The following is a 22,807-nucleotide window of genomic DNA, read 5'->3' as shown; positions in this document are numbered from 1 at the left end:
AGAATAAGAGGAGCAGGTTTCTGGGCATGGTAGAATATATTCAGGGCATAATGCGCAAACAGGGGTATGGTGGGGTGCGGGTACAGCGGAGGTAAGCCCAGGCACTGGGTGATGATGAGAGAGGTTGTATCTCTGGACATGCTGGTTGTAATGGGTGAGGTCACCGCATGTGTGGGGGGTGGGACAAAGGAGGTAACAGGGGTATAAAGAGTGGAACTAGGGGCTCCATTGTAAACTAAAACAATGATAACTAACCTGCACAACAGTATACAAGGCATATTGACATTTGAGAAAGACATACAGCGAGGCATACAGTAATCACAGGTGTTGAATTGGGAGAGCTAGCTAAAACAGTAGGTGAGACAACAGCTAATCAGCTAGCACAACAACAGCAGGTAGAATGGCGATTGATTAGGCAGAGAGGGTCGGATTAACTACACACAGAGCCTAAGTGCGGCTGGGGCCGACAGATAAAACATAAACAAGCAGAATGGATTACCGTGATTAATGGACAGTCCAGCATGCATCAGCTATGTAGCCAAGTGATCAGTGTCCAAGGGGCAGCGGTGGATGGGGCAGGGAAGCTGGACTGGCGAGTGTTATCCAGGTTAGAAAACTAACAATGACCAAATAGCTTGTAGCCAGTTAGCTGGTTAGCTTCTGGAGGTTCTTGAGTGTGTTCTAAAAATGTAAAGATAATAGCGGTTCCGTATCACATTGGGTGAGGCAGGTTACCGGAAGGTATAAACAAATTAAAAATCGAAAAGGGGTAGAAAGTAAATATGGGTTCAGTGAGTGTTTGGGACGCGGCGATTCAGACGGTTAGCAGGCCTGTGCTAACAAGCTAACAGTTAGTAGACGGTGCTAAACACGGTAGCAGTTAGCGGACCGGGCTAAACAAGCTAGCAGTTAGCAGGCCGAATTTGCAAGCAAGGAGATAGCAAGGGCTAGAGAGTTAGCCTTTGGGGACGTCGCGATGGGGGTATCTGTTTATTCCTCTTCATGCAGTGACATCGATGGACCGGTCGTGGGTCTGGATATTGTAGCCCAGGAGCTCAAAATGTTCCGTTTGCGATGGGAATCCGGGGATGAAAAATAAAATAAAATAATAAATAGGTCCGTTATGCTCTGGTTAGAGTCGCGTTGTTCGAACTGGCGAGAGCTTTCCGAGCTAAAGGTTAGCTGATGACCGGTTAGCTGAAGACCGCTAGCAATGTTTTGCTGAAGCTGGTAGTTCGTTGGCTAGCTTCATATGTGTGTTCCCCACACAACGTAGAACAGTTATAACAATCACATATGTGTGGATTATGTCGGGATTTAGGACTAGCAGAGCATATATATAAAGCAAAAAGCACGAGGATGACAGTTGAGAAAATGTTGCATATACATTTTTTAGGATCTCAATATTGTGTTATATGTTGGTAGGTCTAATAAACAAATATATTGTATACATTGATAATATTATTTTGTCAGAAATTCAAGCCGTTGATACAGTTGTGTAATCTATCGCCCGCCCTGCTGATCGTGCTCTATCTGAACTACATTAAGCTTTCATTATTTTGCATCAAATATTTATGGACCTTAAATTATTATAGAATACACAATATCTCACCCTTTAATGACAGGAAAATGTCCTTTCCATCCATCACCACGGTCTGTCACAAAGAAATGTAATGTCTGAAAAAAACATGTATTATTTTATAGTCTTTCCTACAATGGTATGTTATAAAGTTTGTAATAATTTACAACTGCAGGCCTCCTAGGTTTTTACATAAAACACTCGTGATGCATGTTTAAATATTAGTCAAATTTGGTAATTAATTCTAACATGTCTTAAAAAAGGTTGTACTATATATTTTGGAATTAAATCAATGGTTTTAAAACAGTATCTCACCCTTTAACGATGGGAAAATGTCCTTTCCATACATCACCCCGGTCTGTTGCGAAGGAAAAAGACACGGAATATCAGGGTGCGTGCGTGAGTGTGCGTGTGACGGAGCAGCAGGAGTGTGTGTGCGTTTCAAAAACAAAAAGGTGTGTGTGTGTGTGTGTGTGTGTTTGTGTTCAACAGGGCCCAACCATGTAGCCCCATTCTATCTGTAGAGAATCGTTTGAAACCAATGTTTGCACTATCATGCATACGGCGTGTCCAGATATCTGCCGACCCCCCGGGGTTAAATATTGATATCTCTAATCAGCGCCCGGGGCCCCCCACCCCAGGTTGTAGACAGAATGTCTCGACATCCCCTCCTGTTGTTTGAATTCACCGCCTTTGTTCTCTAAACCAAATATACAGGGTGTTGCATACATGATATCTCCCGAAAAAATGCCACCACGGCCCTGTAAACTCATTCCGTACTTTCGCTAGTTAGGGACAGAACGTGGAGCATATACTTTAACACTATGTTACCACAGCTTTAGCGCAAACCCACAGGCCCAAATATTTATATCCTGGGTATGCCCACATCATTAATTAATAAGATGTGTAGAAAACTGTTTAGCCATAAGTTAAGCCTTTCATAAAGAGGCTGTCATGATTGCCTGTGCCACATATTTAACACGTATTGCTTGTTACTGAATACTACTGTTGCACATTTAATATTCACTAGCAGATTTCGTCGCATTTGCACAAATTCTGTTATGTTACTGTGGTCTTTTTAAAAATCAATAAATATGTGTGTAAAGTGTACATGTTTGTTTCACTGTAGATTTGTTTAAGCCCTCCTAGAATCACCTAATTTTATCCCACAGCATTAATTAATAAGCTGTGTAGAAGCTGTTTAGCCATAAGTAAAGGCCTTTCATAAAGAGGCTGTCATGATAAACCTGAATCTGAAATTACCTTTAGGATCTTTTCTTTGGGGTTCTAATCTCGCCAGGTGTACATGCACTGAAAATCCTTAGGCTGGAGCCATCTGGAAGCTCTGTGCATGTACATATAAAGAGAACTAAATAGGAAACTAGGCTGAGAAACATTATTTAGATGGCTGTTTAATTGTTGTTGAAAGCTTGAAATGGACACAATGCCAAGGTACCTTGTTTCTAACACACACACAGACACACACACATTCCTTGTTTCTAACACACACACACACACACACACACACACACACTCCTTGTTTCTAACGCACACACACACACACACACACACACACACACACACACATTCCTGCTTCATAGATAGCAACCATAAGGACAATAGAACTGGGGGTGGGGGGCCATACACTTTCAAAAGTTCAAACACTGAACCCCCCCCCCTCAGTTCAACCAGGTCCCTAGACATCAATCAGCATGACAACTTCAAAGGATGCAATATAGATATAAAATAACACACCCTCTAACACGTGACCACAGGAATAGGATGGCCTGGCCGGAGGCCCATATTTGGACATGTATACGTCATCATGGACACAGGGTCATAAATCAAAAATGTTGACCCATGCCGTCTACTTTATTCTCTCTTACCTATCCATCCAGTCATCAGGAGCAACAGTATCACCTCCAACAATAACGATATCTGTTCAATTTTTTTTTTCAACTCAGTTTAGACTTTACTAGATGTTAGATTGTTTTTTTTAAACTTTATGTTATAACCATACATATTTACCTATATGTAACGTGACCCTTTATATTAAAAAACAATATATATCCAGTGACCGTCATCATCACACCTGCTTTCTAAAACGGTACCTGGAAAACGTCTGAAAAGTATTGCCACACCAGCAGAATGAGATGAGCCATGGCTAAACATGATCTTGTCACCACATTTTTTAAGTCGATATCTGAGGAATGTGTCTCTAGAAATAAAAAAACACTTGGCATTTAATGAATCTTTACAAAAACTAAAAATAGCCTTGCGTTTTATATTGTTACGTAAACCCTTGGTGTTTAGGGATAAAAAGGAAAGATAAATATTGAAGAGTATCCTAGAAAAAGAGTTGTCTAAAAATAATATAAAAGTAGCATACGCCCCATCAAAATTAACTTGACGAACACTAACGACCATACAAAGGAAAATAAATGCATAGATCGTGTAATCTTATATTAATAGTTTACATCTTCAATTGAACTCTCAAACTTAAAATAAATACATGTCTGAGGGATAATCAAGCCATATTAAAAATAAATGGAGATGTACTTACATAATATCGATCTTGAAACAAAATGAACAAAAACCACATTTAGTATGCTTACGTTGGTTAATGCTCACATCCAAAACTCGCCACTACAAACATTACCGCCCTATGCAATATCACCTATATGCCGTGTTCAGATAAACGACTGCATGAATAAACTCACCAGTTGAAAAAGTATATGGCTTTAACTCGTAAAGCGTGAATCAATCAGTCACGTTCCTCCACCCTGCGGCCCTGGCTTGTGCGCAGCACCTCGTTTTCTTTGGCCAGGGCCAGGTAAGGGTGATACCCTTAATGCCTGCTACATTCAAATCTGTCGTTTTGGAAACGTCTGCAATCTAGAGGGTATTTTTATGAATCATCTCATTAAAGCCATTCAACCGAATAGCTTGTTCGTCAAATTTCTTGTTTAATTAAACCCTGGATTGCCTTCATTGGTGATAGGCTGGGGTGGTTTAGTCTGCCCGGCGTCACTTTTTCGTAATCTCTTCAGGTTGGGGGGTTTCGAAGGGGTTATTGGACACCTGTACCGAAAACGAATTTACTCCGACGTCGGTACCGTTACTTCTGGGGGAGTGTCAAAATCGTTCATATAGTTGACAGTATCCACCTGGGTTACGACAGCTCCCTCTACATTTTGCTAGCTTCCAGCTAATGTTACTAGCTAGCTAACACTGATTTCTTGATGTTCGGTAAACCACCAAACTAATTGAAATAGGGGGGGGGGGGGGGGGGGGGGAAATACAATAAGAAACGTAACTTTAACTGTGATGTTCGTCAAACTCAAATTAGGGCTTGAAATCAATTTAAAGTTCAAGAGTTCAGTATATGGCTCACATCAACACCATTATCCCAGAAAACCTAGACCCACTCCAATTTGCATACCTGCCCAACAGATCCATAGATGACGCAGTCTCTATTGCACTCCACACTGCCCTTTCCCACCTGGACAAAAGGAACACCTACTGTATGTGAGAATGCTATTCATTGACTACAGCTCAGCGTTCAACACCATAGTGCCCTCAAAGCTCATAACTAAGCTAAGAACCCTGGGACTAAACACCTCCCTCTGCAACTGGATCCTGTGCCACCCCAGGTGGTAAGGGTGGACTACAGGGAAAGAAGGACTGAGCACGCCCCCATTCTCATCGACGGGGCTGTAGTGGTGCAGGTTGAGAGCTTCAAGTTATTTGGTGTCCACATCACCAAAAAACGAACATGGTCCAAGCACAGCAAGACAGTCGTGAAAAGGGCACGACAAAACCTATTCACCCTCAGGAGACTGAAAAGAGTTGGCATGGGTCCTCAGATCCTCAAAAGGTTCTACAGCTGCACCATCGAGAACATCCTGTCTGGTATGGCAACTGCTCGGCCTCTGACTGCAAGGCGCTACAGAGGGAAGTGCGTACAGCCCAGTACATCACTGGGGCCAAGCTTCCTGCCATCCAGGACCTCTATACCAGGCGGTGTCAGAGGAAGGACCTAAACATTGTCAAAGACTCCAGCCACCTTAGTCATAGACTGTTCTCTCTACTAACTGGGATGCCAGCATGTGTTTGTGAGCTTGTACTGAGACAAGTCTTTTTTTTCAACCCAAAGTCCCCTCCCCAGTGGCCTATCTGACTGGACTATTGCATCACGCTGCAACTTTGATTGGTCCAATGATTCCTCTTCCTAGAGCTTTAAGTTGGGAGGCCTTTTGCTGTAAATAGATTGTCACTCTCTCCGTCTATCAAAAAGACTAATTGCAATTTCATAATTCACCGTCTCTCAGTGCACATCAAAATATGAACTCAAAATACAATTTCTGTCTATTTTAATGCACTTAAAAGTGGTTATCATATTTGCCTCCATATTTGTAATGTCTCTACTCCTCAAATGTATGTGTTTATATTCTACTATGGTATGATCCAACACACACAGCCATGTTGGGGAAAAGGAAAACCTGCGCTACCCAAAATGTATGTACCATCATTTTAGCCATGTAATACCAGAAATGATCTTGATTTCATATTTTGATATTTACTTTATTTATTTTTCTCTCGAATAACTAGGGATGTTTTAACCTCTTCTCTCTCAGAATTGTTCTCTTATTTGTTTTTGTACTTCAAACATTTTGCACAGTGTGTTTGTTTGGCATGTGTGTGTACGTGTGTGTGTCTATGTGTGCGACAGAGAGAGAGGGGGGGGACGGACACACAGGCAGACCTAAAGGCGCTGTCTGTCAGTGGTTCTGTTCCAAATTACACCCTTTCCTCTTTGTAGTGCACTATTTTGAACAGTGGCCATAGGGCTCTGGTAGAAAAATAGTGCACCACATAGGGAATAGGGTCCCATTTGGAGTGCACACATTCTCTTTAATCTAATAATGAGGTCATAGAAAAACAAACAGTCAGTCGATGGTTATTATTTTTCAAACTTCCTCTCCATGACACAAGCTGCATGCCGATACATCCAAGACTACAGTTAACACTAGTGTACTGTGTTAGAATGGGTACTGCTGAGGCCTCAGTCCTTGCTACTGTAGTTGGCCCTGAGTGACAGTAGCCTGATCCCAGATCTGTTTGTGCTGTCACATGACAATGACCCTTAGAGTTGGTAAGACAGCACACAGATCTAGGATCGGCCAGAGAGACAGAATGTCATTCTACCGACTGTAGTGTCAGTAGAATGTGTCATGATAGATTGTCTTTTGAGGAGTCTGTCCATTAAAAGGACAATGTGAAAACCTTCACAACATTACGGTTTCATCCTTTTATTTAAGTTTCCCACCAATATCCAATCAGAGTTGTGTTCAGAGCCGGTACTGAGGTAATAGCCAGGGGATGACGTGATTCTGAGTGGGTGAGGTGAACTGATCTCACTGATAATAAGCCTTTACTTCTGAATTTATTCCTGGCACTTAAGAGGATGTGGTGGAGTCAAACTACTTTGATTGTACTCTCTGAGAGGATGCAGTTGCAGAAAGAGGGGTGACTCTAGCTCAGATATGACCTTTGACCTGACACCCCCCCCCCCCCCCCCCCCCAGGAAAGGAAAGATTGTTGGCCAGTCCTCAAAAGAAGCAGGATTTTGTCCCTCTTGTAAATTATCGTGCTGTGATCTTGCTTGCACTTTTTATTACCAAAATAAGAAATTCCTGTGTGAGTGTGTGCACATTTTCCTTTCTTGTAACTGTCTGTTGGAAAAAAAGAAACATTGGATAAAATGAATTTGTTAGTATTTACCCTGATGGAGATCAAATCTTCCTGGACACGTGGGTTGTTTTTTCCTTCTCTACCTGGGAACACTTTGACATATTGACTACAACTGCATAGCTGTCATTCATTCACTGTAAATTCATCTGTCTTTCTCCAGGCACACAAGTTTTCCACATTTTTCTCTCCTGACTTCTTTTTTCATTTACAAACAATCATAAATAAAAGTTGTAACTCCTGAAAACGTCTGCTGTGGTGTGTGTCTGTGTGGAGCCTCTGAACACCCACCAATCCAGCAATGTTTGTGTATTTCTGAGGAAAATGAGAGAAGCTGAAAATTCATCCCATTATGTGTTAAGTGTCATAAATATGTTATTTACAATAGATGGTTTGGAGCTTAGATCCATAAACCCACGTGTGCACTTTTCTCCCCAAAATATAATGATCTACCAAAGTATGATTGCATTACTTGAACCTCTTACAGCTTGAAAGTAAACAGGTTCTCTTTGAGCTACAATGTTGATATATTGGAGAATAGGCATCTATAATACTGTAGTCCTGGCAAGTGAAACAAATCCTGAATTCCATTCTTCACCTTCCAGAAGCCAAATCAATAAAAAAAAAACACACAAGAAAAAAGGAGGGCCACCAGAATCTTCACTAGTGCACACTCTTTTCCTTGGGGGAAATGTGTAGATAAAAATACATATATTCTTGGATACTGATTCTTCCATCCGTTCCTTGGCAAAATTCCCACTTCCACCTTATCCCAAATTCTGAAATCCCTCCAACCATCCAACAGACTACCACTAGCCTATTCCCCTCTCTTCCTACCCACGTTATTCTGACCCCTTGTCTCCCTCTTCCATCTCTAAGGATGTCTGTGAAGCTTTTGTGTGTGTGTGTGTGTGTTTATAGTACTGTATGCATGTTTTGTGTTTGTGTGTATCTGTATGTGAAAGGGGGTGGGGGGGGGGGTTGAGACTCCCAGCCAATTACCACATCTACCAGACAGGCTCGGACTGCCTCTGTGCCAGCCAATCAGAGAAGAGCTGCGCATAGCTGGGCCCAGGGTGGTTGCCATGGTAACTCTGGGGCTGTTTGCATGGTGGATGATGGAACAGTGATGGATTACAGTAATGGGGTGTGGGGAGGGAGGGAGGGAGGGCTCATACATAAATATATTGCAAATGTATAAATTTATCTTAAATGAATTGACGTTAGGAAAGAAGAGGGAAATGAAGGGGGTGCAATGGGGTATTGGGGGTGCCTAAAATGTAGGCTACCTATTTTATTCTGTCTGTCTGGTCTAAGGCTGATAAGGCTTAAAGAATAGTCTGGAATGCCGTCTCACCTTTTGTCTCCTCACAAGTCATTGGGACATTAGGAACTTAGACAGTGCTCTGAATGATTTACTCAGTCCAGCTATGGCCCACTGTAGGTTCAGCAGTAACCTAGCAGACAGGTAGATAGATGGGAATTTGTGGAAAGGGCTCAAGATTTGGAACCCTCAAGCAGCTCCGTTGGTAGAGCATGGCGCTTGCAGCCCCAGGGTTGTGGGTTTGATTCCCACGGGGGACCAGTATGAAAAAAGTATTAAAATGTATGCAGTCACTACTGTAAGTTGCTCTGGATAAGAGCATCTGCTAAATGACTAAAATGTAAATAAAACTAAGCACAGTTATGGTAGAGTCAGTGGCCAGTACTGTCCTACACACACATTTTACTCTACAGTATACATAACAATGGCTTGCAACTTACTAGGATAGCAGTACTTCTCAACAAAACATTGGCGTCCACACAGACAACTACTAGAGTAATAACCTGTCTGATCCATAAGCATTATTTATCCATAATCCTTGTGATTAGTGACAACAGGCAATTAAAAAGGAATGGGACAATCAATTGAGTGACCAGGATCAATGTCAATGTAGGCACGTGGGCCTGTGAGTCACGAAAAGCCTATTCACATCCAGAAAGGCAGTCTTGACAAATTAACAACTGGGTCGTTAGAAACAGTTGTCATTATTAAGCTTTAAATCGTGTTCACTTGTCACTCACGCTTTTTTAGCGGCAAATGAATGCCTGGCAAACATCAGCCCGTGTGTCCCGTGCGCTCGCTTTCCTGGAAAACCGAATCCTCGAGACAATAAATCTACACTCTTGAGATGTAGTACATTTCAATTCTACAACAATGCCCGGTGGATAAATATGGGGGTAGAAATTGGTACGGGTACTGCCTGCATTCTGGAATGTTGTACCATGATGACCATGGGACATATAGCCAGGCCTCCCCGTTACACCCCCAAACATCTGATACAAACCTGACATCTAGTGGCAGACTTTAAGAGCAGCACCAACCCCCATTACAATGTACTGTAGTACTGTGTCTGTGTGAATGGAGCAACCAGACACAATATATGACAGCTAGTTACCGCTTTGAATGTAACACGGTGTGAATGATTTACATGAAAGATGTTGAGACGGCACGGCCAAAGCAAAGTACTTACTATACATGAGAAATCTAAGACTGTACCGTATACCGTAAATCTGAATTAACAAGTTTATAATCAAATGATTTAAGTGTCCTCATACGGTTGTGGAAAAAAACATGCATGGTTAACTCCCTGGTTTTGATCTCTCTAATCTGATCTGCACTATTTTCCCCTTGTGCCTCTTAGGGTTTGTAGGCGAACGTGTGTGCCATGTGGGTGGGACCAGACCAGGAATCTAGCCAGGTTGACCCTTGCCTGGGAAACCAACATGTGAGACTAGCGTTACACAACCAAGACTTAGCCATCGACTTTGACTACTTCGTCAAAGCTCTACCATAAGATTGAGACCAGAAGGAGAAATGTGTCATTTAGAGGTTTGATCGGTACTGTACGTTGCGATCTAATTTCTGATGTTAATTTCTCAGCTAAATAGTCAATTAATGGTACCCAAACTGCACAGACTGTCTTGCACTGACCCTACACACTAAATATACTTTATGTACACACCATATGCACATATAAAACCCTGACATTCTCTCACACACACACACACACACTTTCTGCTGCTAGCTTGCTCTTCATTTTATTCTTATTATGGTATTATCTATCCCGAATGCCTAGTCACTTAACCCTGCCTTCATGTACTTATTTATATCAAATACCTCTGTCCTCTGCACATTGATCTGGTACTTCCTGTATATAGCTCCGTTCTTGTGTATTTGATTTTATTCCTTGTGTTAGTTAAAAAATATATATTATTATTTTTAAATTCTGCATTGTTGGGAAAGGTTCGTAAGCAAGCATTTCAGTGTAGTCAACACCAGTTATATTCGGCGCATGTCATGAATACAATTAGATTTGTTGCTATAGGAATGGATTGTTATTGTTCCTAGGGCAGACTGCTTGTGTTAAGACATCTGCTTCCTGTATAGCAGGCATGACACCACACGGACATCATACTGATGACTAACATGAACACACACTGTACTGTATACACCTTCCAATCACAAAACAGTATACACAAATCTCAGTGCCCAAACGCTGAGTACTGGGCTTCCTATTGAAGATCGGACGATCATTATATCAAACCAACTATATCCCCTGTATCTCACTCTGGAGAGACAGACGACCTGACAGAGCAAGTCAAGTTCTCCACGCATCCACATTCTCCTCACCACCAATGAAATACAGTGAAAATACAGCATTACAGAAGTTGCAGATAAACAGAGTACACACAGCAAACGCATAACAGCTGGTCTATGTCACATACACCCCACCTGAGAGAACCATGTACATTTGAATCTATCCAGTTCCATGTAACCTTCAAGTGTCAAGCGAGCAGAGATAGAGGAAATGAGAGTGTAACAAGTGGAAAAGCAGGTTAAAAGGGGCAGTGCTGGTTAAACGGGCTACACAGGTTCAACCATTGGGCTCTGCTTCAGAGGCACAGCTTGGTGCTGGACAGGTGAGTGGACAGACACAGCTAGTCGTGACCAGAGAACACGAGGAGAAAGCAATCAGCTAGGAAGTAGGAACGCCCCATCCAATAATGTCGGTCCCGGTAGCCCTGTGTGTTCTCCTGGCTGGAACCCTGTCCCTCGTTGAGGGGGACGTGCTGGCCAACTTCGAAGACATCCCGGAGTGTGTTGAGTATTTCTACCAGGGGAAGGTACCGGGCTGGGGGGCTGCCACCCCCGGCGCTGCCCGCCTGTGCCAGCGCTTCTACAACAGGTACCACTTTGCCACGCTGTACGACACCAACCACCGCATTGCTGTGTATTCAGCCTACCGCTTCCAGCCCAGCAACGGAGGAGGCAGGGAGAAGCGCTGGTTTGTGGAGCCACAGGTGGGTCATGAGAACAGGGCAGATGTGTCTGTGGCTAGAAACAGGCCTGCCATAGGACGGTCTCCTCAACAACTCACATCAATAACTCCATGTTGGTGACCCAAATTCAAAAACGGCAGATTGTTGCCAAAATAAATTGGGGAACATTTTTTATTAGATGCCTAAAAAGTTGAGAAAGATCAATGGTTTTGAATTGAAGCTTGGGGTTGTAAAAGCAGTTTACTTTCCCTCCCAGCTCGTGAACCTTACGTGGGGTGCAGAGATGAAGGATGGGTACTGGCTGGGGAAAGATCACCCTGGGGTTTACCTGGGCGAGAGACAGGCACTCAATGAGGACTACACCCACTCTGGCTTCGACCGCGGCCATCTCAACCCCAATGGACACCATGCAGGTAGTCTACTCCACAATACCGGCTCTGCTTTGAACAGATTTCAATTCCAATGTTGTTAGGATTCTTAGAATTGTTTCTTAGTTCGGTGTGGACTACTGTGATGGTCGACTATTGAGCTGAAAGTTAAGTACAAGGTAAACCCAAGTTTATATACACAACCCAGCAAACACACAACGTTGCCTCAAAGTTGACTCCAAGTGGGCCTCAACATGCCATTGCTAATCTGTAACATTTACTAATTAATCTCATGACAAATGATTAAACCTACAGTATATCCCTCCTCTTTCTCGCTCCTTCTTAATCTCACACGGTCACCCCCCTTCCTTTCCTCCCCAAGTCCCCAGTCGTAACGCCACCTTCACCCTGACCAACGTGGTGCCCCAGAACCCCAAGCTCAACCAGAACGCCTGGGCCCGCCACGAGTCCCAGCTCACCGACCTGTTCAAGGCCCAGTGCGCCCAGGCCTACGTGCTGGTGGGCGCCATCCCCTCCACAGACAACTGGATTGTCAAGGACAACGTCCGACGCGTCAACATCCCCGAGTACATCTGGAACGCCTACTGCTGTGTGGACAACAACGGTGAGCCTGTCCGTAGCGGTGGCGCCACCGCCCTCAACACCGAGCAGAACCGAGTGGACCAGCGCTCGCTGCTGGAGCTGAACGGTTTCCTGCAGCAGTACTCCAACGCGCCAGTAGGGGAGTTGTTTCACAACAACTGCCAGGCAGTGCCCGAGGCGTAGTTTCTCCCACTCATGGGTTTCTAATCCTTATATGACAGTGGCAATGTGAGCTAAAACTTCAGTTCACACGTAAGTTTCAGTCTTTCAGCCAAGTCAAGTGCTTCCTACTGTGAAAATGACATCATGAACTACAGTGGATAAATAAAGAACTATGTTTGGAGAGATACATATTTTATTATTCGTTATCTGTGCCTTCTAGGAATAAGCATGAATAATATAAAGTATATAACAGGAGGTAGATTTCTTTAGCTTTGTCTACAGTATCAAAAACACCTGAGACTTCAGAATAAGCCCTTTGTGACGACTTCAAAAAAACGATAGAATTATTTATTTCTTTGCACAACAGACGCAACCATGATTCTTGCAGTAGCATTTCTACACCAGGCCAGCAAAGTCCTAGTCACCACTCCTTTACCTTAACCCGTCACCAAACGGTGCCTACCCTTCACCAGCAATCCCTGACCTGTGACCCCCCAATATAAGGGGGTGACCTCCTCTATTGTTCAGTCATACTGGGCCATAGGGTGGTCGCTCCACACCGGCATGTTAGAGAGCTTTTCCTCTGTAGCGGGCTCAATGGGCCAGCCCCAGGCCTTGAAGAAGGGAGCCAGGTTCCTATTGACCGCCAGGGAGAAGGTCTCAGCATACAGGTTCATCTTTCCCTTGTTGTCATTGGGCACGTTCTGCATGGTGTGGTAGGCAGCAAACACCTTCTTGAAGGCGTCCCAGCCAAACTGGTCCTGGAGCTGGTGGGAAGGAGGACGACAAAGAGAAACTGCTTACACAAACTCAACCCGAGATAAAGTAACTTTTTTAAGCATCTATATTTTCCTTACGGTCTTTCACAAGCACTAACTGTAGGATTTGTACACAACATACACTGCAGCAGGGCGTACTACACAGTACACATCACTAGAATCTCCTGTCACCTGCATGTAGGTCTCCAGTGCCACCCACATGTCCCAGCTGGCCAGATTCCTGCCCCCTTTAGCGTACCCCTCGGCACGGCTCTGTCGGTTGGCCAGCGCCATGTTGGGGTGGGCCTGATCCCGTTTCACCCCCAACACCTCCTCGTGCACGTACACGGACCACAGGTTACACGTGCACTCAGTGGTGTGTGAGGGGAACTCCCAGACTCCTCTCTGCTGGTTGTGGCCCAGCTCGTGGATTGCCCCCCACAGGCCCGAGCTGCGGGCTGCCACAGGGTTCATCAGGTCTGGGACGGAGGATGATTGTATCATGATAGGGTAGCCTGCATGCATGAAGCCTGTTGGTGAGTAGGGGGGGAAGAGGGTCAGCTCAATGTCTGGATACTTACAGGGCAGAGGTTGTGCAGTCCACTCCAATACACTCTTTAAAAAATTGTTCCAAAAGGGTTCTACGGCTGTACCGATAGGAAGAACCCCTTAGGGTTCTATATTGAAGCAAAAATGGTTCTACCTGGAACCAAAAGGGTTCTCCTATGAAGACAGCCGAAGAACCCTTTTTGGTTCTAGATAGAAGCTCTTTTTCTAAGAGTGTAGGTCACTCTTGCTCCCTAGAAACTGTAAAGGGACTGTCCTACCTGACTCATAATACATTTTTGAGATAATCTCTCTTTTTCCTGTTCATATCCAGCAATTACACAATCCCTGGTCCCCTACCATAGTCAATTCCAGTCAAGACAGTTTGTCCACGCTAAGAAATAAAAGGGACAGACGCTGACCATGGGAGATCTGGACGTCGGCCACAAAGCGCTCCTTGCGGGGGAACTTGGCGGGGACGGAGGCCAGGTCAGCTACCCCCCTCATGATGTCATCCCAGAGAGCTGCCACCAGGTCAGGCCGATCTAGACCTCGGACCACGTCAGAGTGGACGGTCAGGATGATGTTTTCAAACTCCATCTCTGCCCAGGGGGACGGGGCGGTCCGCAGAACTGCCCAGTCTGCAGGCGTGGTCACCCCTAGAGACAGGAGAGAGGCAAGGGTTGGAGGAAAATCCTGGATCATTTCACTGAATTTATTACTTTCACGAGGTGTTGTGACTAGGCTGTGTACCTCTTCATAATCAATCATGAAATCCATCGGCCTAGCATAGGTGATCAACATACATTAAATGGCCTTCAAGATGACTATTACCAGACAAACTTTTGGTACAGTGTGATTTCCTACCACAATGATGAGTAGCACATTGAAAATCAATTCTCATAACAGCGGGGAGTTCAGTTTTAGTAACACAGCTGCAATTACACAGTATGTGAGAGCATCGCTGTTCTAAGCTTAGTGTATCTCTGTATTCTACAGATGTTTCACGCAGAACAACGACTCTGTCATTTCCTCTTTAATCTGTGGCAGCCGTCATCATCGTACATTCAAAATGGCTACAGAGAGCAGGAAGCAACTCAATTATGAATTAGGAATACATGAATAGCAGATTAGAATACATGAATACAACTCTGGGATTTTTTTTTTTTTTTAAAGAGGTGAAAAGATCAATTTTGCCTGGATGAAGTCAAAGGGGGCCCAGACAGACATTGTAAATGAGTAAATGAGGGGGCTGGATGGAGTAATGGACTTTGTGTTATCTTTTATTCACCTGGTATTTATCCAGGTTAATCTCATTGAAATACCCTTTCTGTAACACTTTCTATGAGGCAGCAACATATAATAATGGCACACTTGGCGCATTATAACACTTGCTATAAGCCGTCATGAGTTATAACAGCTCATAGTTGTAACACCCTTGTAATACATCACTTGGATGCATTATAAGACCAAAGTGTAAAATGCATCATCGAGCCCCACCTCCCTCCCTCTCCCACCCACCCACTTACCAGTCTTGTAGTAGGGTGCCGGCACAGCCCCCTGAATGATGACCTCCACCCCCTCCACCTGGGTCTTAGGAGGGGCGATGAGATAGAGGAGGCCGCCCCACAGGTTCCACACCTGCATCATCTCTGAGTCTATGGGGAAGCGCTCATGAACCACTGGCGCTCGCCTCAGCTCGTTTGAATTCCCAATGTTGTCAGTCTGACAGCCTATCTGGACCTGATGGTAACAGGGGCATCAGTCAGTCAGTCAATCCACAAAGTGCTTTTGCATCAACATGTAAAGGGCTTGATCTCAAAACAAATAAAACATGATTTGATTCAATAGACTTTAGAGTGATAAGACGTAACAAAAAGCAGTATTGGATACCTTCCAGCCCTGGTTGACGAGTTGTGGTGGCATGGCCATGTAAGTCCTCATCCCAGGGGAAAGGAACAGACCAGTGCTGAGCCACTCCTCTCCTCCTAAGACAATGTTCAGCAGTGGTTATACTCAAGCACAACTGTATAGAATAATAGTGAGTGTATGGTTAGAAACATGTATTCCCACACTAACCAATGAGCTTGCACATAAGCAGAGTAGCTATGGCGAAATATATTTTCTTGCACCCATTTTATCTAAGCCATTACTCCTGGTGTTTCATATTGCTTCCCAAGACTAAACCATCTCCATTAGACCCATTATCCTCCATTTTAGAGTGCAAATGAGAGCTAACTGACCTGCTGTATTACAGTTGATCCTAACCCTGGCATTGGACAAGGCGGGCATCATGGGCTGGTCCTTGATCAGGTAAGGCAGTAGGGCATCTGGGTCCTGGCACACCTTGTACACCTGCGTGCCTACACTGAGCAGCAGGTGGTCCTTGGCGCTTATTACCGGGCAGCTGTGGCACACCTGGGGGATGCCCGTCTCCTTCAGCACGTCAGTGAGCATGGCCAGCACCGAGGTGTACGAGGCACAGTCGTGCGCCCGCATGTGCAGGTAATTGGCGCAGTCGCTGCCAAGCTTCTTCAAACCCGCCTCCTCATGCTCCGTCAGCGTCTCGCCCTGGGTCACGTGGCCGGCAAAGCGGCGTAGCAGGTGGCGGAAGTGGAAGCCCTCGGAGCAGGTCTGACCTGGGACTGGGGCCTTGTAGCAGCCTGCGTCCAGAGTGTTCCCCATCAGGCTGAGGCCCATCTTGTTGAGGATGTGGTTGCCTGCGTACTCTGTCATGGTGTTGAGGCCCGGATTTGTCTGGGCCCAGTACCATGCATGGCCCCCGATCAACAGACCCCCACCCTCGGCTACAAAGTCCTGGATTTCATCGGCCTGGGCGTCGCTGTAGGAGGTGCAGACGTAGACGCTAAGCTCCTTCCTGAAGCCGCTCTTCTCACAGGGCAGGCCCGACTTGCTCAGCAGGGTGTGGGCGGAGCCGAGCTGGGGCAGGACACCTACCAAGCCGTTACGGCCCTCGTCTAACCAGCGCACGGCATTGAGCATGAAGGGGGACATCTGCTCTCGGCCCAAGTATCCCTCGTGAGTGATCACGATGACTCGGCCCTGGCCGTAGTATGCCCCGGCCAGAAAGGCCCTGCCGTCCTTTGTGGTGCCGATGGGGAATGCGAGAGGGCCGTGTACCAGCAACTCTGAGAAAATAGCCCCGCCCTGGATATCAAACTCTGTCACGCCCTCCAGCAGGAACTCCAGGTCATCCTTGAAGTCCTTGCCTATCCTAGGGAAAGAAGAGAGTGAAAGGGGAGGTATGATTTGACAAGAGAAGTTAGACACATAAAATTAGCTCAACTAAACCATTTTTTTTACATTTATTTAACCAGGTGATTTCTGGAGTTAAATAAAAACCCTTCTTTGTTTTCTTCACACCTGGTTCTAGGAGGTGATGAGGCACAAAATACCATCATGTACACATTTCCGTTTTACTACAGTATCTCTATATTAATATGCCACCTTCTCTTCTCTATATGAAGTGCCCAATACTTACGCCACAGCCAGCCAGTTGGAAGGGATCTGTGGAGGCACAGGGAGAGTACCCAGCTCCCCAAGGTGCTCCGAGAAGTAGATGCCAGCCACACTGGACACCTTGTTCCCAGGGAAACCCAGCAGGGTGTTCTGTTTGGGGTGTTCCTCCGCCCAGCTCCACGCCTGACCAGCAATCAGCAGCCCACCCCCCACCTTCAGGAACCCCACCAGCTCCTTCACCTCTGGGCCCACGCAGTACGCATCTGTCACATACACTCCCAGGCCCTCGCAGAAGCCCCCCACCTTGGGTTGGAGGCTGGAGTGGCTGAGGTTGTCGGCTACGGCCTTACAGCTCTGGTGGACGCCGACGGTAGTGCTGTCACAGGAGGAGCCTGTCAGCCAGGTTAGGGCATTCTCCACTAGGGTAGGAAAGGCGGTGAGGTAGCCCTCGTGGCCCAGCACCACCACCCGGCCTCGGCCGTAGAATGAGGCAGCCATCAGGACCTGGCCACAAGCGTTCATGGCCAGTGGGAAGGCTTGGTCGCCAATCAGTACTAAGTTGCTGGGTATGTTTGGCCCGTTGAGGTCCAGCTCCTTTACCCCCCTCATCAGGGCAGAGTAGGCCTCCTCACGGGACATGCTGGTTTGGGTCATGGCTTAGTCAGTAGGCTGACGATCCTGTAGGTGGTGGAGGAGAAAAAAAAGTATTTTAAAAGACATATGTATTAAACAGTATAAGTATAAGTACATGCATTTAACTCTTTCAACTGTTGCTATGACAAAAACTAGTTTCTGAATTTTACGTTGCGGTAATCTCTACAACAAAAGTATCATACATAATTCAGAACAAACGAAGCCATCTGTAAAACCTACCTAGATACAAAGGAAAACCAACCGCTGAAGATCAGAATCAAGAGGAAAATGGAGCTCAGAGCAAGCAGCGCAGCAAGCTGTGTTACATTCCACTTAGCATACTTGGAACAGTCTGAATGAAGGGAAGAAAGAGATCATCATATCAGCAAACCAAGCGAAAGGAAAGGGAGGGGTGTGTGTGTGTGTGTGGCCAATGACTGGCAACTGTGACCTGAGCAGACAAGGCGGGGCAGGGGAAAGGGAGGCATCTGTCAACAGTGAGTCTGTATGAATAGCTTACAGTGTACTCACATGGGTGGAGTCCGTCAGATACCAGAAGGGTTGCCTAATGCTTCTTTTTTATCTATTTTATTTATTGCAAGAATAACAACCATAATGTTAATAAAATAGTTATGATCGGAATTACAAGAATAAGCATAATGCCATTTAACATCATCAAAAGAAAAATTAGGGAATTCTGGAGACTATATACACAACCATTAATTAATTTCTATCCATAGTTTACTAGAATGGCGGCATGAAAAAAAGAAATGCTCTATAGATTCTGAATCAGAGGAACAAAAAAACACAAGGCATTTTGTCAAAATGTAATATTTTGTGCAAGAAATCATTAACAGGGTATATGTAAGAAAATATTTAAAAATTGGTTTCTTTAACTTTTGGGATAACTGGAAAATGAAGGTGAAAGGTAGTAGTTTTTAACCATAGCATGGGTTGGTCACTTCCATAGCAATATATTGAATTATAATCACCAAAAATGACTTCATTAACTCCCAATCGTATCCACTTATTGTTGAATATTTTATCCAAAAGGTTCAAGTCATTCATTTGTAAACTTAGAAAAGAGAGAACAACCTCATAATATAACAAAGTGTTCTTAATAAGTCCAAGTAAAGGAAGTGGAATTACTTTGCAAACCTTAAATATATTCTCTCTGAGTAGTATTAACCTGAAATTTACCAATGACCTCATCAAACGGCAAAAACTCCCCAGTGTTGTCTAACAAATCACATACAAAAGTAATACCCTTGTCAAACCAAAGGCCTTTGAAAATGGATTTCCTATTCATTTTAAATTACTCTATTATTCCAAATCAATGTTTTCTGGAAGTAAAAATTGTGCGTGAAATCATTTTCCAGGAAAATACAATTTGCTGGTGAAACTTTGACAATTTCACAGGTCATTTTGGAGGGCCAAAGTCACATTTCATTAGGAATTCAAGTCCACCAAGTTTATTAAACTGACTGTTAGGGATATGATACCACATAGAAACAGGATTAGACAGACATAAATTCAACCATTTCATTCTAGAAGTACCCACTAACAACTAAGAATCAATAGCCTGTAAACCTCCACGATCTTAAGTCTTTTACTAATTGAGATTTCCGAATATAATATCTTGTATTCCTCCAAACAAATCTAAATATTACAGAATTGACTTTTTTTTAAAAAATGATATTAGAAGAAAGGAAAAGGGACTGACTTGGGAATATGATTCTAGATAAACAATCAGTCTTGGACAAAATAATGCAACCCAAAATTGAGATACGCGATGCAGCCACTGACTTAATGAAACTCTTATGGAATTAATCCTTTTATCGCTGTTTAAAGATTCTCTATCTGAAACGTTCGGCATAGACATGGGCTAGTAACTTAGAGTCAGTTGCCAACAACATAATTGGTGTCCAGGTCAAGAGAGTCCTTCTTTGGTTTGGGAATAAGAACTATTAGTCCCTGTCTCAAAGAAGGTGGTAAGATAGCATTAGCAATACCCTCTTTGTAGACCGAAAGCAATAACTCTCTAATATCAAGCCAGAAATGTCAATAGAATTCAGGAGTCAGGCCAGCAGGAGATTTACCTATAGGCATTTGTTTAATGGCTTGGTCCAACTCAGTCATATCTATATCAGAATCACAGAGTTTCTTAAACCTTTCTTCTATAGGCTTAACAGAGTTCTTAACTGAAACCAAAAAAAGGAATCGAAGTCGCCTTCCGAAAGATGAGATTGATACAGCGTACTGTAGAAAGAGTGTATTTCCTTATTAATCCTTCAAGATCATCAGATAGTATTTCATCCATTTATGTAAATGACACTATTACTAGCCTGTGTTTTTTTCCACCTTTCTCAATCCATTTGGCCTTTGAACAGATGAAGGCACTTTGTGCCTTATCGTTGTATATGTCGTCCAGTTCACATTGGCATTTAGCAAGCTTGGCTTTTTCATCTTCATTTAAATCAAGTTTTTGCTCGGCCTGTTAATATCAACAATAATAATATCTGCTTGGAGAATCTTTTCCGAGCTAGCATTTTACCAGTAGTGATGGCAAGACATCGAATTCTGAATTTAATAATGTCCCATTTGTTAGTAGAAGAAAGAGCAGAATTGAGACAGGTCTCTCTGATAAGAGTTTTAGACTGTAAACAAAATGAACCATTCTTTAAAAGAAGAGTTACATTTCCAGTATGCTTTAGAAAATCTCGTCATTATCAAAACAAAAGGAAAGAATAATGGAACAATGGTCTGTCAGAGGAGCTGGGGAACTACTACATTCACTGACAAGATGCATAAGACTGGAAGATACCAACCAATAATCAATTGTAGATTTGAATTGTCTGTCCCTAGTTGTAGAGTTAAACCAAGAAAAGTTGGTTTCAGAGAATGCCAAATATTGGAAAGTTGAAAGATGGAGCAGAAATGAAGAGTTCAGTTACTACAACAATGGGCTGAATGCCTGGTGGGATACCTATCCATCCAGTCATCAGGAGCAACAGTATCACCTCCAACAATAATGATATCTGTTCAATATTTGTTTTTCAACTCAGTTAAGACTTTACTAGATGTTAGAAGATTATTTTGTTTTTTACTTTATGTTATAACCATACATATTTACCAATATGTAACGTGACCCTTTATATTAAAAAACAATATATATCCAGTGACCCTCATCATCACACCTGCTTTCTAAAACGGTACCTGGAAAACGTCTGAAAAGTATTGCCACACCAGCAGAATGAGATGAGCCATGGCTAAACATGATCTTGTCACCACATTTTTTAAGTCAGCATCTGAGGAATGTGTCTCTAGAAATAAAAAAAACACTTGGCATTTAATGAATCTTTACAAAAACTAAAAATAACCTTGCGTCTTATATTGTTACGTAAACCCTTGGTGTTTAGGGATAAAAAGGAAAGATAAATATTGAAGAGTATCCTAGAAAAAGAGTTGTCTAAAAATAAACAGGGACCCTGAATAATATAAAGGTAGCATACGCCCCATCAAAATTAACTTGACGAACACTAACGACCATACAAAGGAAAATAAATGCATAGATCGTGTAATCTTATATTAATAGTTTACATCTTCAATTGAACTCTCAAACTTAAAATAAATACATGTCTGAGGGATAATCAAGCCATATTAAAAATAAATGGAGATGTACTTACATAATATCGATCTTGAAACAAAATGAACAAAAACCACATTTAGTATGCTTACGTTGGTTAATGCTCACATCCAAAACTCGCCACTACAAACATTACCGCCCTCTGCAATTTCACCTATATGCCGTGTTCAGATAAACGACTGCATGAATAAACTCACCAGTTGAAAATGTATATGGCTTTAACTCGTAAAGCGTGAATCAATCAGTCACGTTCCTCCACCCTGCGGCGGTCAACGACAGCAACCCCCTGGCGAAAGAATGCTTTTACCACCTGCGTCTTGCCTCGTCGACTTGTGGCCACAGCTTCGCACCGGCATCCCTGTCGCGCTTGCTCAATTCTTCTGCAAAGCGAATGGCTTTCTCCCTGCAGATTGGCGCCAGCTTCGCAGCTCTCCAAACCTCGTCTCTCACGTTCTTCAACCGCTCAACGCAAACATAATGATGACCTGTCTGTCTGTTCTTCTCCTTTCTCTCGTCTCCGAGACTGTGTACAACATATTACCGCGATGTTCAGGGTAGCAGAGTGATATGGAACAAACTTCCCAATAACGACAAGCACAAATCCCTCTGATATTCTCACCATCAGTTTCAGGTAACCTGTTCAGTCGCAGCCCCCATCGGCGCTTGTATCGGTCCTGTTCAGCACTGGCTTGTGCGCAGCACCTCGTTTTCTTTGATCAGGGCATAAATGTAATTTTTCAACAGTGGTGATACCCTTAATGCCTGCTACATTCAAATCTGTCGTTTTGGAAACGTCTGCAATCTAGAGGGTATTTTTATGAATCATCTCATTAAAGCCATTCAACCGAATAGCTTGTTCGTCAAATTTCTTGTTTAATTAAACCCGGGATTGCCTTCATTGGTGATAGGCTGGGGTGGTTTAGTCTGCCCGGCGTCACTTACTCGTAATTGACCATGC

The 22,807-nt window shown here is 43.7% G+C and overlaps 2 protein-coding genes and 1 long non-coding RNA gene across 5 annotated transcripts; 1 reads left to right on the top strand and 2 right to left on the bottom strand.

Moving 5' to 3' along the window:
• Positions 1-1,151: 1,151 nt before the first annotated feature.
• On the bottom strand, positions 1,152-4,823 carry LOC118944033. Of its 2 annotated transcripts, none has more exons than XR_005039344.1 (3): positions 4,143-4,823; positions 1,895-1,937; positions 1,152-1,677 (listed from the first exon to the last, which is right to left on the bottom strand). It is a non-coding gene; the product is annotated as an uncharacterized LOC118944033 (long non-coding RNA). The 2 variants fall into 2 exon arrangements; XR_005039345.1 differs by having other exon boundaries at positions 4,300-4,823.
• Positions 4,824-11,057: 6,234 nt separating this feature from the next.
• Positions 11,058-12,979, top strand: LOC110503684 (endonuclease domain-containing 1 protein-like). The gene is made up of 3 exons (XM_021582139.2): positions 11,058-11,674; positions 11,910-12,066; positions 12,404-12,979. Exons 1-3 carry the CDS (start codon positions 11,378-11,380, stop codon positions 12,805-12,807), a joined length of 858 nt encoding a protein of 285 aa, XP_021437814.1. The 5' UTR covers positions 11,058-11,377; the 3' UTR covers positions 12,808-12,979.
• On the bottom strand, positions 12,967-22,654 carry LOC110503683 (TRPM8 channel-associated factor homolog). Of its 2 annotated transcripts, none has more exons than XM_021582137.2 (9): positions 22,047-22,654; positions 18,444-18,555; positions 17,593-18,248; positions 16,334-17,325; positions 15,984-16,078; positions 15,620-15,833; positions 14,513-14,749; positions 13,737-14,074; positions 12,967-13,553 (listed from the first exon to the last, which is right to left on the bottom strand). In XM_021582137.2, exons 3-9 carry the CDS (start codon positions 18,222-18,224, stop codon positions 13,311-13,313), a joined length of 2,751 nt encoding a protein of 916 aa, XP_021437812.1. In that variant the 5' UTR covers positions 18,225-18,248; positions 18,444-18,555; positions 22,047-22,654; the 3' UTR covers positions 12,967-13,310. The 2 variants fall into 2 exon arrangements, with proteins under 2 accessions (XP_021437812.1, XP_021437813.1); XM_021582138.2 differs by lacking the exon at positions 22,047-22,654 and adding an exon at positions 21,890-22,021.
• Between the last annotated feature and the right edge of the window lie 153 nt (positions 22,655-22,807).

The sequence above is a fragment of the Oncorhynchus mykiss genome, chromosome 24, assembly GCF_013265735.2.
Source record: "Oncorhynchus mykiss isolate Arlee chromosome 24, USDA_OmykA_1.1, whole genome shotgun sequence".
In the NCBI taxonomy this organism is placed as follows: domain Eukaryota; kingdom Metazoa; phylum Chordata; class Actinopteri; order Salmoniformes; family Salmonidae; genus Oncorhynchus; species Oncorhynchus mykiss.
The sequence above is the reverse complement of the archived record's forward strand: the minus strand, read 5'-3'. Positions and strand labels throughout refer to the sequence as shown.

Excerpts from the sequence above, each read along its gene's own strand:
- LOC110503684 (XM_021582139.2), top strand. The coding sequence starts at position 11,378 with ATGTCGGTCCCGGTAGCCCTGTGTGTTCTCCTGGCTGGAACCCTGTCC. Across the intron at positions 11,675-11,909 it reads GCTGGTTTGTGGAGCCACAG|CTCGTGAACCTTACGTGGGG; the intron begins GTGGGTCATGAG and ends TTTCCCTCCCAG. Across the intron at positions 12,067-12,403 it reads CCCCAATGGACACCATGCAG|TCCCCAGTCGTAACGCCACC; the intron begins GTAGTCTACTCC and ends TTCCTCCCCAAG.
- LOC110503683 (XM_021582137.2), bottom strand. The coding sequence starts at position 18,224 with ATGACCCAAACCAGCATGTCCCGTGAGGAGGCCTACTCTGCCCTGATG. Across the intron at positions 16,079-16,333 it reads GATCAACTGTAATACAGCAG|GAGGAGAGGAGTGGCTCAGC; the intron begins GTCAGTTAGCTC and ends ACATTGTCTTAG. Across the intron at positions 14,750-15,619 it reads GGCACCCTACTACAAGACTG|GGGTGACCACGCCTGCAGAC; the intron begins GTAAGTGGGTGG and ends TCCTGTCTCTAG.